Genomic DNA, 17,451 nt, shown 5'->3' with positions numbered 1-17,451 from the left:
TGGTTCACCCCAACTCCTACCTTATTAAAAAAAAAAAAAAACAACCAAAACTTCATATTTTAAAATAATATCAGACTCACGCACAGTATAGTTACAAAAATAACACAGACCCCATACAGAAAACTCCAGCATACCCCCACGCCCCCAGATACCCAGATCTACCATTTTAACATCTTGCCACCTTTGACATATCCTTCTATCTTCCATTTATCCTGTCTGTCTGCCTGTATCTATCTAGCTGTTGTCTGAACATTTGAGAGTAGGTTGCATACATCATACTGCTTAAATATGTGATAATTCCATGTACATTTCTTACAAACAAGGATATTCATTTATGAAATTACCCAAAGTACAGTTTTCAAGTTCAGGAAATTTAATATTGATATATACCTTACATTTTACATTCTCGTATTTTCTTGTGTCCCAATAATGTCTTTTTGAACCTTTTCTCCTCCATTCTTATATCCCATCCAGTATCATACATTGCTTTTAATTCTTTTTTAAATGTGAAAACATATATATAACATAAATTTATCCATCCCAGTCCCTCCCAAGGATACTATTCACTTAATCACCACCATCCATTACTAGAACTTTCCCTCCACCGCAAACAGAAACTCTACACTCGTTTTACATTAACTCCCCATTTCCCCTGTTCCCCACCTCTGACAACCTCTACCCTGTTTTCTGATTTTTTTTTGTGGTTATGATGGGGCTTATAACATTTTAAATCTTTAGCAGCCTCATTTGCTTTGATACCACCTTAACTTCTAAGAGCATATATAAACTGTGTTCCTGTACCCCTCTATCACCTCACCTTTGTGTAATTCTTGTCATAGATTACATATTTATACGTTATAAATCCAAAACCGTTGATTATTTGTGGGAAGCAAAAAGTGGAGTTTCAAATTTAAAATATGATAGTGCGGGTATTTATATTTACTCATTTCACTGTCTTTACTGGAGATCTTTATTTCTTCCTATGGCTTCAATCAGTGTCTAGTGTTCCTCCCTTTCAACTGAAGAACTCCCTTTAGCATTTCTTATAAGGTCAGATAACTGATTACAATGTCCCTCAGTTCTTGTTTGTCTGTGAGTGTCTTAGTTCCTTCCTCTTTTTATTTATTTTTTTTTATTTTAGTAACATACCAACTAAAATTTCTCCCTTTTTAACTGTATTCAGAAATGTAATCTCCTTCATTTTTTAAATATTTTCTTTAAATTGTGAAATATAACATACACACAAAAAAGCAATAAATTTCCAAGTACATTTTAACAAGTACTTATAGAACAAATTTTCATGTTTGGTATTGGTTATGGTTCCACAATTTTATTTTATTTTTTTTCTTGTAGCTGCTCTTAAGACACTAGAGACCAACAGAAATATCAATATAATGATTCAGGAGTCATACTCATTTGTTAAATCCTTTCTTCTCTGTTATACGTCTCTTCTTTAAATAGCATATATATACATAAAAGCAATAAATTTCAAAGTATATCACAACATTTCCTTCATTGTTGAAAGACAGTTTTGCTGGATACAGAATTCTTGCTTGGTGATTTTTTTTTTTTTTTTTGCTTTTAGCATTTTAAATCTGTCTTCAGTGCCTTCCTGCCTCCTTGGTTTCCATAGAGAAACCAGCACTTGAATCTTATTGAGGCACCCCTGTATGTGGCATTTAGCTTCTCTTTTGTAGTCTTAAGAATCCTCTCTTTATCCTTGGCAGTCAGCAGTTTGATTATAACATGGCAAGGCATGGATCTATTTGGTTTTATCCTGTGTGGAGTTCATTGAACATCCTGAATATGTATATTCATGTGTTTGCTTAATTTGGGGAGTTTTCAGCCATTATTTCTTTGAATATTCCCTCTGCCCCTTTCCTCTCTTTCTGGGACCCCCACAATGGTGATAAGCTTGATGATGTCCCACAGGTTCTTCAGGCTCTGTTCACTTTTCTTCATTTTTTTCTTTTTTCTCCTCCTCAGACTGGATGATTTCTGTTGTCTTCAAGCCCCACTGATTTTTTCTTCTGCGAGCTCCAATAAGCTGTTGAACCCTTCCTGGGAACTTACATTTCTGTTACTATGGTTTTTCAGCTCTGTTTGGTTCCTTTTCATAATTTCCATCTCTCTGTTCTCTTTATGTTCATCTGTCCTTTTCCTGATTTCCCTTAGTTCTTTGTCCATGTTTTCCTTCAGCATCCTGAGTATATTTGGGACTGATTTTTAAAAATCTGACTGATACATCTCAGATCTGGTTCTCCTCATTGATGGTTTCTAAGGCTTTAATTTTCTCTCTTGTCTGTGCCATCTCTTCCTGTATCTTTTGTATGTTTTACAGTCTTTTGTGAAACCTGGCTATTTTGATATTTTAGTGTGCTATCTTGAAATTTAGATTTTGAGTCCCCAATTCCTTAAGCTTTTATCAAGCTAGTATTCTGATAGTGCTTTCTTTGAATGCCAGGAATTAACAGTAAAAAAGGAAACACCTTTCCCAGTCTTAGCAGATTGATCTATGCAAGTGCTGCCCTTCAGAGCTTATCTGCACAGTCAATTTGGAGAATAGCTCCAAGCCAAAGCCTGGGGCTTCCTTGATCTTTTCCTACGGGCCTCTTACCTTGGGCATGTGCTCACGGCCCTAGAAATTCCCTCATGTATGCGGTTCCACGTGTCCCCTCATCCCTAGAAAACTGTTTTCTCACCATTCTGGGCACAGTACTGTTTGTCCTACAGCCAGCAACCCCTTGCTCCAGGCAGCACGGCTTGACTGCTCTCCCACAATGCTTTGTAGGAGACCTCAGTGAACTGCCTCCTCTACATGCAAGCCAAGTTCTGGGACAGCAAATCCCTCAAGTCACCACCGGATAGGTCAGGCCAGACATACATGTTCCCCGTATGTCAAAGAGGGTTACTTTGCTCCTTCTGTAACCAGGCCCAGAGCTCACACTGGGAGTGCAGGTTGACCAGCCAGAGCTTCGAAAGATCCTGTTACTTTTAATTTGTCTTTTTCTTGGTTTGGTTCGGTTCTTGACCTGTTACTGCAGTCGTTTAACTGTTTTCTAGAACTTAAGAAAGATTATTTTTGCCAGTTGTTGCTGGTCGTTCAAAGCTTCTGTGGGGGAACAGAGCCCTGAAGTGTCTCATTCAACCATATTAATTGGGACTTTCAGATAGGTAGTTCTGCTGTGAGTATAAGATGAGGAGACTACCCCAATATAATGCATGTGATATACCTAGAGTGTGCCTGAAAAGGCTCAAGAAAGATTCTGGGATTATTAGTAATAAAGTTAGTAATGGCAGTGGCTTGTGTACTGTCCCCGAGTTTGGGTGTGGTGTTGGGAGCTGGGAAGTATCCTGGTCTGAGCTTTGAAACCCTGCCCTGTGTCTGTAGTATTCCTAGGCTGCCAGCAGGAGTGGCAGGCAGTATTGTGCCTCTCTGGGAAAGAGGCCAACTTCCAGGAGGAATTCCCTGACTCCCCAGCACTCCCTTCCCCCATTTCTGAGGCTCTCCTCTCCTTGGTTAATGGCAGTAAGAGGAGAAGCCCTTGACCCATCTAGCAAAACCACGTCTGAAATCTTTGAGGGTGGACTGGAATCCCTTTTCATATTTGTCTTTCTTTGTGGGAGCTTAAAAGAATTCCCAGGGCCTTCCAAGGAAGCCAGTTACTAAAGAAGACTGTTTAGTCTTCTTTATTAACTTCTTTTTTAGACCTTGTGACTCCAGTGTTTACTGCAAATGAAAGCGATGGTTCCCCCTCCCTCCCTCAATATAGTTGATTTCTGTATGTTCGCTCTGATCTCCTACAGCCTGGCTTCCTGACTCTGTATTGTTTTCCTGTCCGAGAGCAGAAGGCCTCACAGAATTTATTCCCAGGCACTCTTGGCCAACAACTTTGAGAAGGTGGTTTGACCTGGCCATCTAGCCTCTCCTGGGGCTTGAGGAGGGTAAGAAAGGAACTTAACTTATTTCATCTCAGAACCAATTTCAGAAAGGTGGGCCTTGGTGGCCAGGGTATCTCTGGGAAAGAGCTGCCATTCCCTGGGTTTTATCCTCTGTGATCTATGCCAGATCAAACCTAAAAACTGCTGCTGGCTGAGACAGGGTGCTCTGCCTCTGTTCTGAGGAAAAATTGGAAACAGAGTAGCTGTGGGCCCCTGCAGGACTCAGATGCAGGTGTGCCCTCAGGGGTCCCCTGCTGGCAGGGATGGACCAAGGGGAGGCTGGGTATCCTGTCCCCAGCTCTTCTTCCAAGTTTCCGCTTGGCTCAGAGATGCCTGAGTAGGAGGGAGACACTATTCTTTCTACCCCACCTGGAGGACTGTGACAAGCTGTGGTCATCTTGGACCCTTTGGAAGCTAGACAAACTGGCCTGCTCAGAGCCTGGGGCACTGTGGAGGGTGGGAGGGAAGGAACTGCCCTAGACAAGGGCTGGGTTGAATGTCCATCTGCCTGTCTAAGAGAAGAAAAGACTTCAGACAATTGGAGGGCTACTATTGAGGACAAACCTGTTCCATGTGAGCTATTGGTGAAAAATCAGGACCTGTGGATGGAAGTCTGGAAGTCCCAGGAGACATCAGTAAATGTTTCCTGGCAGGCTGCAGGTAGTAGAAAGGTGAGGATGGCTGTGATCCTGGGCTGGGTATTATAGGGGGTTTTGAGTATCAGATACAGCCCTGAGGGATCACCTTTAAGGAGCTTTTCAGCCCTGGTTTATTTCATGCCTGAGACTTAATTACTTTCTCTCAGATGATCTTCCTACCATCTTTACTAGAGCCTGGAATTTCACTTGCAACTCTATTCCTGCATTTAAGACAAATCTACTTCTAAAAGCCTCCTTCTGTCTCCTTAGAAATAAAAGTTGTTTTTGTTTTTAATTTTTTTAAACATAACATACAAATGTGAACATTATTAGCATATGATCATTCCATTCTTGGTATATAGTCAAAAACTCAAAGTATCATCACTGTGATCATTTCTTAGAACATTTGCATTAATTCAGAAAAAGAAAAGAGAACAAAACTCATACATAACATACCCTTTACCTTTCCCTCTCATTGGACTACTAATATTTCCATCTACCCAATATATTTTAGCCTTTGTTTCCCCTATTTTTTTCTATTCCCATTACCATTCCCTTTCATTAATCACTAGCAGTTCAATTTACTAAATTTAACATTTGTTCCACCTATTATTTATTTATTTTTAATCCCTATGTTTTACTTATTTGTCCATACCGTAGATAAAAGGAGCATGAGACACAAGGTTTTCACAATCACACAGTCACATTGAGAAAGCTGTATCATTATACAATCATCTTCAAGAAACATGGCTACTGGAACACAGCTCTGCATTTTCAGGCACTTCCCTTCAACCTCTCCAATATAACATAACTAAAAAGGTGATATCTAAATAATGCGTAAGAACAACCTCCGGGATAACCTCTCAACTCTGTTTGAAATCTCTCAGCCATTGACACTTTATTTTGTCTCATTTCACTCTTCCCCATTTAGGTCAAGAAGGTTTTCTCAATCCCTTGATGCTGAGTCCCAGCTCATTCTAGGATTTCTGTCCCACATTGCCAGGAAGGTCCACACCCCTGGTAGTCATGTCCCACGTTGGGGGGGGGGGGGCAGTGAGTTTGCTTGTCCTGCTGACTGAGAGAGAGGCCACATCTGAGCAACAAAAGAGGTTCTCTTGGGGGTGACTCTTAGGCCTAAATTTTAAGTAGGCTTGACCTATCCTTTGTGGGGTTAAGTTTCATATGAGCAAACCCCAAGATTGGGGGCTCAGCCTGTAGCTTTGGTTGTCCACACTGCTTGTGAGAATATCAAGAATTCAACTTGGGAAAGTTGCATTTCTCCCCATTCTCACCATTCCCTGAAGGGGACTTTGCAAATACTTTTCCACTCACTGATCAAATCACTCTGGGATTCATCGGGGCATCACTCTGGACAAACCTACAAACTCTCATGCCCTACTCAAGGTTCCATGTACTTGTGGTATTCAATTAAACTGTCCACACAATTTATATTAGGAAATGCACTAGTCAAATTATAAATTTTTTACCAAATAAACATTGTTTTGCTTTAGTCTCACATAAATTAAAGTTTTTAAAATATGAATTACCATGTTTTCAGCACCCTGCAATACTGACGTTCCTTTGTTCTTCCTCATGCAAAAACATTTTATAATTTGTACATTTGGTCACTATCATTGTACACTCTAGGCATTCCTAGATTATACCATCTTAGTCTTTATCGTCTGTCTTTCCTTCTGATCTCATTTGTGCCTGTCATTCTCACATTCAGCTTCAAGAAATAAAGGGTTTTAAGACTCAAATTTGTGGTAAGAGGAGAAGGGAGAACATAAGGACTCTAATAAGGCAAAACTACCTCTAGGGAGTTGGAGAGGGATAAGAGGTCAGAGGTACTGCCAAAGGCCTTTTAGGCTTTGCCAACCTCAGCATGTCATGGGCCAACCTTAGGTTTGTGGCTTGATTTCCATTTTTGCCTCCCACTTCTTTGCTCAGGACCCCGAAGAGCAAAATTAAAGTTGTGTTGTTCTATATAATTCTTAATACTTAATTAAAATTGAATTTAAAATTCAGTTCATCGGTCACACTAGCCACATTTTGAGTGCTCAGAAGCCACATGTAGCTAGTGGCTACTCTCTTAGACAGTGAGGAACATTGCCCAAATTGCTGGATGTTCTATTGGACAGTGCTGGTCTGGAGAGGAAGAAGAGTCCTGGTCTGCTGCCCGTCGTGGAGCAGGCCAATGGGTGACCTTGGTGATGAATGCCAGCATCAGGTGGGCAGGCTTTGCCTGATGTCAGGAGCTGGTGAGAGCGAGCATGTGTGTGAATCTGGGAAACTGTCAGCAGGCAGCAGGTCAGGGACTCGTGGAGGCAAAAGGAAGTGGGGCGGTGAGGATCAGAAGTAGGTAGCTGGGATGGTTAGGTTGGGGTCATAAAAAAGGCACTGGAGTCAGGGGAGATCTGATAGTGTTGAGTCCTAGGCCCAGAGGTCCTCAACAACATAGTGGCCAGTCCTGGTAGGGAGCTGTGGGACTGGTGTTTTCGTTTTAAATGGGGTTTGGGGGAGAATGTGGCATTAGGGTTGGAATAAAACCACCTTCCTGGGCATAGCAACAGAGCCTGTTGGATTTGTCTCCTCCAGTCCAGCAAAAGCTCCTGTCTGAAGTGGCTTCCTGGTTTGGCAACTCTGCAACCCGACCCTCCTTTTCTCCTCAATAGTGCTGAAGGCAGAAAGACCAGGATAGGTGAACTGTCCTTTGATCATTGGCAGAACAGTGATCCAGAAGAACCAGAAAAGCTCTGTCTCCATACCCACAAAGGAGGGCTCTCTGTCACCGTTTCCACTACTTCTGCCTTCCCTTAACTTCCATTCATGCATAACTTTCCTTTCCAGGTGAAAGAGCTTGTCCTGGACAACTGTCGGTCGAATGAAGGCAAAATCGAAGGCCTCACAGATGAATTTGAAGAACTGGAGTTCTTAAGTACAATCAATGTAGGCCTCACCTCAGTCGCAAACTTACCAAAGTTAAACAAACTTAAGAAGGTAAATATGAGAGTGTAGGGAGTATGTGTGTGTTGGGAGGAGGAAGGGATTACTTTGTGTTTCAGGAGCATAATTGCAGGTATAAAACCAGGTGCATGCACCAACATGCCAGATAATTCCTTGAGACAACTTGCCCTTTCTCTTGGATGGGGGGAGATCCACACAGCTCTGCACTGAGTGCCTTGGTTTTAGGAGCCATTTCTGCTTTTTCTTTCCCTGCCTTGTTTAGCTTGAACTAAGTGATAACAGAATCTCAGGGGGCCTGGAAATATTGGCAGAAAAGTGTCCGAACCTCATGCATCTAAATTTAAGTGGCAACAAAATTAGAGACCTCAGCACAATAGAGCCACTGGTAAGTCATTTGAACTCTCTCCTCTCCACTGGGGTGGGCTGAGCGGGAGCAGGGAGAAATTGGTGTTGGGGAATACTACCCTTGCATTTATATAACTTGCTATTTGTTTGTTTGTTTTTGTACTTATTTGATTCTTCTTACTGTGCTATGAGATAGAATAACTATTTCTGTTTAGTTAAGAAAGTAAGTTAAGAAGCTTGACCAAGTTTGCTTAGCCAGAACAGGCAGTCAGTGTGAAGGTGGGGTTAGGACCCTGCTGTCAGTCATTGGTCTAGTGCTCTTGCCCTCATAGTTTCTACTTAGCTTTGAAAACCTGAGCCACCGTTTTTTCAGGCTTATGGTATAACTTGTGCCCTTGTTGGGGGTGAGGTGGGGGAGGGACTATCCAAGAATAAAGCTGATCACAAAGGCTGGTGCCCTTTCTTCCCTGGGTCGTTAACCTGAGGTTGGTGACTGGATGGTGGGAGATCGGTTAGTCCTGTTACAAAAACCCTGGATGATGAGGCTCTGCTGGCAGCTTGGGTTCTCTCAGGGAGCAGGGGTGGCAGAGAACTGTCTGCTGTGGGAGCCTTGTTCAGACTTCCCTCTACATGGCACGGAGAAGAACAGCTGCTGGCCACTGGTTCTTGGTGTAACTGTGACCAACATCTCAGAGACTTGGGTTAGGGTTTCCAGCTCTACTGTTCTTATAGAGCTAAGCTTACCTTGCTAATTTACTAACTAGAAAGGGATAAATCCTGCCCAGAATAACAATTTCTCTATTATCGGGATCTGAACTGTATTTCCTTGATTTTAAGGAAATCAGTGATAGGGTGTGTCACTGATTAATATAAGCAGCTTTTTTGAAACGTAGAAATACTATGGCATTAAATATATATATAAGAAGCACCTTATAACTATGTATTTTAGAATTGGCAGAGACCACAGGGTTATTTTGCTAAGTCTGTCTGTGCTTGCCTTTTCTTAGTATACAGGGTGGAGGTTGCAGGTGCTTCCTCAATTTGAGTTTGGGTTTGCAGGGGTTTTGTCCCAAAGCTACTCTTTGTACTCCATGGAAGCTTGAGGGGATGATTGGCAGGGCCATCAAGGGATGACAGAACAGGAAGTTGGTGTTTCTTGTCCAGGCTCAAACTTTGCTTGTCCATTTGTTAACATGGGGCCAACTAGAATAGAATAGATTTCAAACGGACCTTTTCAGGTCTTTTGCTCATCTCCTAGGAGAAAAGCGAAAGTATTCTGATTTACCCTGGAGGATGTCTTGATTTCATAATTTCACTCGGAAAGGAAAAATCTTTGAAGTTCTGCTATGTGTGTTTTGGGGGCTGAGTTATGGAGACAGAGCATGTAAAGTCCTTGAAAAATGCTGTGTTTTGGTCACCATTAGACATCAGAGGCTTCCCCTTCCCTGGTTATCAGTGTGATGTGTCAGGCTTACCTTCTGGGAGTGGGTGGAAAACTTGCTTTTGTTAGGGTGTGCCGGGCTTCCCCCACCTCCAGCCCTCACAGACCACAGCGTAGACCCTCCCTATCCTTGAGCACTCTTTCCGGGTTAGAGACAGTGACCTGGCTTCCCGTTGACCCTGAGGGCCAGTGGTTCTCCTGTCCAGTTAGACCTGGCTCCTATCAGAACAGGGGCCCATCCTGGCACCTTGAAGACAGTGAGGCAAAGACAAGACGCAGCTCTATTTCTTGCCAGTTTTGTGACCCTTTCACTTCCTGCGCCTCAGCCATGAAACGGGGAGGGATAAGGCTATACTACACTGGCAAAGCAAATCATGTTAACCACCATAAACAGAATCCCCTTTCACTCCAAGAGCGTTTTATTTGAGGTGGTGGAAGGGTTTGCCCATCAGTTTTTCTCTTGTCCTTTCTGGCAGACAGTATTGTAGAGAGTAACACAGGTCTGAAGATGGGCTGCCGTATTCAATCCAATCCTGTGACCTTGGCAGCTCTTAACCTCTCCATGCCCTTCATTTCCTCATCTGTAAAATAGACTAATACTTATTTTTACCTTCTAGGGGTTGTGAGGATAAATTGAGTTAACATATATGAAGTGCTATGTTAGCTGCTACTGTTATTGTCATCATTATTATTTGCAGAAAGGATTAATTTATGTCCCCTTTTTAGTTCCCCTGTGGCTTGGCCCTAGGGGAAGGACAGGAACTACACCAAAGCTCTTGGTTCATGTATCAAAGAGAACACCAAGTTCATTTCAAGCTGGTCACTGCTAAGGGAGAAGCTGTAATTGCAGAATAAAGTATAAGCGATGGGCGAGGTTTTAAAAATCCTGAAGTTATACAAACCCTTCATTTTCCAGATGAAGAAACTGAGGCCCACAACAGGGGTGATGTGTCTGGCATATGCCACAGCTGAGCAGAGCCAATCAGAGCTTCCTTATCACCTGCGAGTCTTAAGCTCTCCACACCATCTCATGTCACCCCTGCCTGTTTACCAGGGTTGTTTGTGACCTCCCCTCCCCGGCCTACCTCCCACTAATTGCTTACTGTCCACTCCATTTTTCCACTTGCAGAAGAAGTTAGAAAACCTCAAGAGCTTAGACCTTTTCAATTGTGAGGTAACCAACCTGAACGACTACCGAGAAAACGTGTTCAAGCTCCTACCACAACTCACGTATCTTGATGGCTACGACCGGGATGACAAGGAGGCCCCTGACTCAGACGCTGAGGGCTATGTGGAGGGCCTGGACGATGAGGAGGAAGACGAGGATGGTGCGTGTGGAGAGGAAGGGCCAGGTTGCGGGGGCTTGGCCTGAGGCCCGTGGGTTTCTCCCCAGCTCTATAGAGTGGGTGAGCTGGATATTGAGAGGCCCCCACCTGGCCCCTGAGGGCTAGCTGCCCGGCTGCCTCTTTCCACAGCTGCCCAGAGGAGTGGGGCTTTTGGCTTTGTTTACTGTTCTGTAATCTGTCTCCTTGGTTGACGCCTCACAGGGCATGAGAACATCCTGAGCTTCTCCAATTGCGTAGAAACTCCTTAGAAAACCATCTCGCTGAAGTCCTTCTCGCTGTAATTTTTCCACATCCCATGGCCCCCGAGGGAGTCAAGTTCTACAGTGTCTGTCTGCAGTGTGACCCTGGACACTCTCAGAGAGGGCATAGAGTAGGCTGGGCTATGTAGCTTGAGTGTCCCCTTCTGTGTAGGTATCCAGTGGAGGTGAGGTTATGAGCTGGAGAATATGGGGGCCCCCTTGTGGCTGCAGACCTGTGAACTTGAGGGTGTGGCCTCAGGAGCTGAGGGCTTGGGGCAGCTAAGGAAGCTGCTGGGGGTGGGGGTGGGGACTGAGCCATGCCTTCAGGAAGGAAAGAAGGGAGCATCTCTGCCCAGACCCTCCATACCTTTGTGTGCCACAAGCACGGTGCAGCTTCCTCACGGGTCCTTATGACCAGGGTAAAATTGAGAATTGGGGCACTTACATTATTTCAGGCAGAAGATTTTGTTTTTTTTCTGTTGGGTTGGTAATAATACTTTGTAAGGTATTCAGATACCCTGTTTGTCTTAGCAGGGTTCTTGTCATATGGCAGAAGGGACAAGGTTTCTAGACCTAGCTCTGCCACTAATTCCTTGCGTGACCTTAAATGGGTCACTTCTCTCAACCTCTTATTTCTCATCTTTAAAGTGAAGGAGAGATGAACTAAATGCTCTTTCTAAATGAATTGACGTTTCAGCTTTCCCAGGTCCTGTACCTTCCTTGTTCCTTCGATTGAGCAATTTCGTTGTGGTCAGCCTCCAAAAGAAATCTTTACTTTTGTAAAACTTTCCAATAAGGCTTATCTTTTGTATCTCTGTAGGGTACTTAGCTTTCATATTACTTTAGGGTATGCTCAGTCATACATATGGACCCTGTTTTTGAGAGCATTAGAGCATTCAGACTTTGGGGCTGGGTGGGTATAGGAGGGTCATGGGCCCCACCCTGAAGATCCTGCCAGATCCATTAGCCCGGTGTATGGGCTGATGTGAGGGAGGAGCCAGGTCCGCACCAATTCCTTTATTTTTCCCCATTTCATTTGCACAGAGGAAGAATATGATGAAGATGCTCAGGTAGTGGAAGATGAGGAAGATGAAGATGAAGAAGAAGAAGGTGAAGAGGAGGATGTGAGTGGAGAGGAAGAGGTAAGGCGCTTGGGCTGGGCTGGGTGGAGGGTAGTTTCCCCCTAAATCCCCGTTACTTTTTCCTGAGTCAGTCCACTAAGTGCCTCAGTGGCCAGCCTTTGGCAGCCCAAGAGCCCTGTTGGGGAAGTTGCCTCCCTCATGGGCAAGGAAGTTAGTCCATTTCAGGACCCTTTCCTGGGCTGGTCTTGGGGAGATTGGATTAGAAGGGGAGAAGGGGATTCTGGAGGCATGTAAAGAGGAGAGTCATCTGTCTGGGTAAGCCTGGCCTTCATTTGTGCGTGAAAATTATTTCTTACTGAAGTATGGGATCAATGTCCCCATTTCCTACCTGTTTGCACTTGTATGTTAATTCACTGAATATTTATGAGCACTTAACAGTGTGCTAGAGAAAATCAAAGACCAACACTAACTTGAACAAATAGTCGGGTAGGAGAATAAGACACTGCCAGGTCCTATATCAGAGAGAAACCTGCGAGCTGTAGAAATAGTGCATCAGGAGTGGACCTTTATACTAACAGATTGGCTGGTTCCCAGTTTTTTAACAGTGTTTGTGAAAAGTTTGTGAGCAGTAATATAGTACAGAGGTTAAGAGCACAGTCTTTGCTGGGGTGAATCCGAGCTCTATCACTAGCTGTATGTCCCCGGGCAAATTACTTGACCTTTCTGAGCCTATTTCTTCATCTATAAAATAGGGAGTGTGATACCTGTCTCACTGCATTGTTAATATGATAAAATAAGATGTAAGTAAATGCTTAAGGACAGTGTCTCAAGAGGGATAAGAGCCACAATGTGCAGGGGTTTGTTTTTGTTTTGCAATCTCAGTGACCATCTGTAGATTTCCAGCCTCCAATAAAAGTGTTTTTGTTTTGGCATATTGACTGATTAGTGAACTATTTGGTGACATTATATAGGATATTTCCCTTGACAAAAGAAGTCTGTTATCACATTTTTTTTTTAATTCTGTATTGTGTAACTGATATACAAAGTAAAGAAAGAAAAAAGCAATAGTTTCCAAAGCACTCTTCAACAAGTAGGTATAGTATAGGACAGATCCCAGAGTTTGTCATGGGCTACCATACCGTCCTCTCAGATTTTTCCTTCTAGCTGCTTCAGAATATAGGAGGCTAGAAGGAATAAATATTACTTTATCATCACAATCACAGTTTTTTCTTTTTTTTGGAAAATAACATATATACAAAAAAGCAATAAATTTCAAAGCACAGCGCAATAATTAGTTGTAGAACAGATTTCAGAGTTTGGTATGGGTTATAGTTCCACAAGTTTAGGTTTTTACTTCTTGCTGCTCTGAGATGCTGGAGGCTAAAAGAAATATCAATTTAATGATTCAGCAGTCATACTCATTTGTTGAACCATATCTGCTCTGTATAACTCCACCATCGTCTTTGATCTTTCTTTGTCCTTCTCTTTAGGGGTATTTGGGCTATGGCCGTTCTAACTTTTTCGTGTTGGAAGAAGCTGTCAGTAATATGGGATAGGGAGATAGAAGTAGCTGCCATTCTAGAGAGGCTGGGCCCGCTAGGTTTCAGGATTTACCTGGTCCAGGTACCTGTCTGGAGGCTGTAGTTTTCTGGAAAGTTACCCTAGTACATAGAACCTTTGTAGAATCTTATATAATTACCCTAGGTGTTCTTTAGGTTTGGCTGGAATGGTTTTGATTGGGGTTTGCCAAGTTATGATAGGTAGCAATGTCTAAAACCTTGTATAAGAGTGACCTCCAGGGTAGCCTCTCGACTCTATTTGAAATCTTAGCCACGGATACTTTATTAGTTACACTTCTTTCCCCCCTTTTGGTCTGTCATCATGTTCTTTTTTAAAAATGGGCTGTCTGATGCTTTAGGAACAGGATTCAACGAACAGAGATTCTACTGGCATCTGACTTCAGGAGCAGCATAAACCCAGGGTCCTTTGTTGAATGAAATTGCTGAAGTATTCTTATCCTGGGGTAGAATATACGACCTCTCTGAAAATTGGTTGTAAATATTGTATATGACATGGGGAAGGGATTTGAAGCTTTCTGCAAATTCTCAAAGGGGTTATTGATCCAAAATAGGTTAAGAACTTTTGCTTTAGATTCATCCTGAGATGGTGTGCCCTTGGTGTGGAGCTCTGAGAGGTTGGGGACAAAACCTTTTAGAGCTCATTGTAAGAGAAAGTGGCTGTCCTGACTTACCCCTAGGCTGCAGGCATTTCTAATGTTTTGATGTCCATTTTCTCTCCTAGGAGGATGAAGAAGGCTATAATGATGGAGAAGTAGATGATGAGGAAGATGAAGAAGATCTTGGTGGTATGGCATTCTTGTTCTCTGTTGGTAGCTGGCTGGCCCTTTCAGTAGGCACTAAATTCCTCAGGCCCAAAACACTCTAGCAATGGGTGGTGCACACCTATCTGAGGCCCCAGGTGCCTCCCTGGCTTTGCAGATACTCTGTCTCAGTTTGCCAGGGATGATGGGTCTCAGGCTTCAAACTTCCCAGATGTGTGACCCTTAGTTTCTCTGCAGCCAGTGGGTTAAGAGATGAGATCATTGTCTAATCTAAATGCCTTCCTTTTTCTTACTCTTCCAGAAGAAGAAAAGGGTCAAAAGCGAAAACGAGAACCTGAAGATGAGGGAGAAGATGATGACTAAGTGGAATAACCTATTTTGAAAAATTCCTATTGTGATTTGACTGTTTTTACCCGTATTCCCCCGCCCCAAATCCCGCCCCCCCGAAACTTATTTTTTTCTGATTGTAACGTTGCTGTGGGAACGAGAGGGGAAAAGTGTACTGGGGGTTGCGGGGGGAGGGAGGGTGGGGGTGGAATAAAATACTATTTTTACTGCCACTCTTTTATTTTTTCCCCCTATTTTTTCTTTGTGTGATTCTGACCCTGTAAATGCAATAGCTGAGTACACACCATGTGAGCATTTGTTCCTTACTCTCAAAGAGGATGGTTTGGAGGTCTCTTAAATTTCCTGGTGTTTCCCCACTCTTGTTGGTTGGAAGGCCATGGCTGACCTCAGTTTGGTTACTCAAAGCCCAGGAGGGGCTGAGCACCAGCTATATCTTTTTTTGGTTCATGTGACTTCTGCATTTCCTGGGCCTGCTAGAGGCATCGAACGCCCTAGTTTGTAAATAGCAATCTAAAGGTATATTTTGGCACTGGTTTGGGGGTATTCCCCATCTCTTGTCCCCCTTCCCCCTTCACAGATGGTGGTGGGCTTTGCTCGACAGCAAGGATTCCAATGTTACCCTTAAGAGCCAGAGAGCTGGAAACGGCAGGCTTGTGAGTCATGAGTAAAATAAATTTGGTAATTATAATTAAAAGAGAAATGCAAATCCACAAACTTCAGCCTCTTTAAAACAAAACAAAAGATACTGCCCTATCTTGGCCTGTAAAATGTTAGAATGCTTTGTTTTACAAAATGACAAGAGGATTCTTCCACATGTACTTCTGTGCTTAGAACATTTTTACAGACCTAAGCACAGGAGATGTAACTGCATGTCGGCTGGGTTGTTTTTGTTTTTTTCATACACCCGAGCACGGAAAAACTAATGCAAAATTGTATTTTCTTACCTAGTGGAAATCTGAAATGACTGCAAATTCCTAGTGAATGTACAGGTTTGCTTTCATGTCCCTCTTCTGGATTTCTTTAGAAGTGATGTGTTACTTCCTAGCCCATGTTTCATCTGTATAAAAGAACATCTGCACCAGTTTTTCTCTTCCCCCTCAGAAGAGCCAAACTTTGAGTTTTATGTCTGTTTGTCATTGATAGATTTCAATAAATCTTTTTATACAATTTCTTTGGGGATGACTTCTTTGAGTCCAAGAGACCACTGATCTTTCTAAAGTACATTCCAGAAAACTTCCTAGCTGAGGAGGGTGGGGGAGACGACTTCATTTTTGTTGCCTGAAAAGTAGCTTTTCTTAGAGGATGTGTAACCTGACATTACATTTTCATACTTGTGGTCTCTAAGCAAGACTTGGTGGTCTGGTATGCCATATTCATTAAAAATTTGATTTTTAAAATATGAATAAAGAGATATAAGATAACATATTCTTTAAGAAATAACCACCCAAACTGGTGGAAATTGAGCCCTTGGAATTTTATTTTGAATATTCTTTCATTTTTTTAGACTGTAAAAATAATATATACTTGAAAACCTTAGGAATGTATAAAACATTATTTCACAAATCTAGAGATTTACCTACAGCATGTATTTTGTTCCTTTTATATCTAATTTTTTATTGTGATCATTTTTTCTCTACCCCTGAATAGTTTTCAAAAGTATGTATCTTAAAATGGCTATATAATAGTCCAACTATATTCTGATTGCTTATTTCTAATCAGATAATTGTATATTTGGGTTAATACCAACTGACCAGTATCGTAGACAGATAAGCAATTGCTCATATTTTTAATTGATTTCTTACTACAAACTCTTAGAAGTATAGGTGTTGGGCCAAAGATTTTGAAGTTTATAAAGCTCATGTGTGAGGTTCCATTATGCTTTCCAGAAGGGTTATATCAATTTACTGTATTGAATTTTATCCATCCCCCAGCCTTACGTCCTTGAACCCTAGTGAATCCTAGTTTCCTATCTTAGAATCAGGGTGTGACGCCAAAAGTATGAAGTGGTAACCCATGTGCCCTGCCACCTACCCATCTTGGGGTGCACATCCTCTGGCTCCTAGCACAGGATATGTAGAGGTGGTCTCCTAATGGGCCAGCTGCTGTGCTAAGAACTGGGGCTTTGCCTCCCAGAGCTGTTGAAAAAACATGAAAGTAGGTGGGTGGGGCTGAGGATTTTCTGGCCCTGATTCCTTCCATTAGGGCTTTCAGGATAGATTCAGAAACGAAAATTAATGCTACAAAATAAAATAAATAGATGCTGATGAGGCTGAGGAAGGAAAGCCCCTTCTGTACCAATCATGCAGGGTGCTCCCAACAACGGTTAAAGCAGGTCTTACTGTGTTCACTTTACAGATGAGAAAAACAGGTTAAGTAACCTGGAAGTTGAGTAAGAGGTGGAGCCAGGGTGAAACCCATGTTCTGTCTGGGGCTACTTCCATTTCGCCAACTTAGTCAAAGATGTCAAAGAAAGAAAGCCCAGCCAGAGAGGGAGGGAGAGAGGAAATAAAAGTAAATGCTGACCTTTCTTGAGCCCATGTTGTGTGCCAGGCACTGTGCTTTTATATGCAGCATCTTATTAATGTTGCTGAATCTTCACAGTGTTCTATGTAGGTGCCATTGTCTTTGTTATACAGTGGCTCAGAGTGACTTGCCCAAGGTCATACAGCCAGACAAAGGGCAACATCAGGATTCAAACCAGGTGTGTCTGATTTCAGAGCCTAACCTTTTACCCTTATGCTAGTTGCCACCAGCTTTCTGCC

General features: G+C 42.7%; 1 protein-coding gene across 2 annotated transcripts in view; it reads left to right on the top strand.

Annotated features, from left to right (window-relative positions):
• Nucleotides 1-15,860, top strand: part of ANP32A (acidic nuclear phosphoprotein 32 family member A) — a 43,419-nt gene extending 27,559 nt beyond the window's left edge. The window contains exons 1-8 of one of the 2 annotated variants that reach the window (XM_077128342.1): nt 3,642-3,945; nt 4,460-4,613; nt 7,431-7,580; nt 7,810-7,932; nt 10,463-10,661; nt 11,963-12,060; nt 14,302-14,365; nt 14,643-15,860. In XM_077128342.1, coding sequence (XP_076984457.1) covers nt 4,548-4,613; nt 7,431-7,580; nt 7,810-7,932; nt 10,463-10,661; nt 11,963-12,060; nt 14,302-14,365; nt 14,643-14,704 — 762 coding nt within the window. In that variant the 5' untranslated portion in view covers nt 3,642-3,945; nt 4,460-4,547 and the 3' untranslated portion in view covers nt 14,705-15,860. Of the gene's footprint in view, nt 1-3,641; nt 3,946-4,459; nt 4,614-7,430; nt 7,581-7,809; nt 7,933-10,462; nt 10,662-11,962; nt 12,061-14,301; nt 14,366-14,642 lie in introns of those variants that run through there. The other variant, XM_077128343.1, reaches the window with a different exon arrangement.
• The last annotated feature ends 1,591 nt before the right edge of the window (nt 15,861-17,451 follow it).

The sequence above is a fragment of the Tamandua tetradactyla genome, chromosome 14, assembly GCF_023851605.1.
Source record: "Tamandua tetradactyla isolate mTamTet1 chromosome 14, mTamTet1.pri, whole genome shotgun sequence".
In the NCBI taxonomy this organism is placed as follows: Eukaryota; Metazoa; Chordata; class Mammalia; order Pilosa; family Myrmecophagidae; genus Tamandua; species Tamandua tetradactyla.
This window is presented reverse-complemented; position numbering and strand designations above follow the sequence as displayed.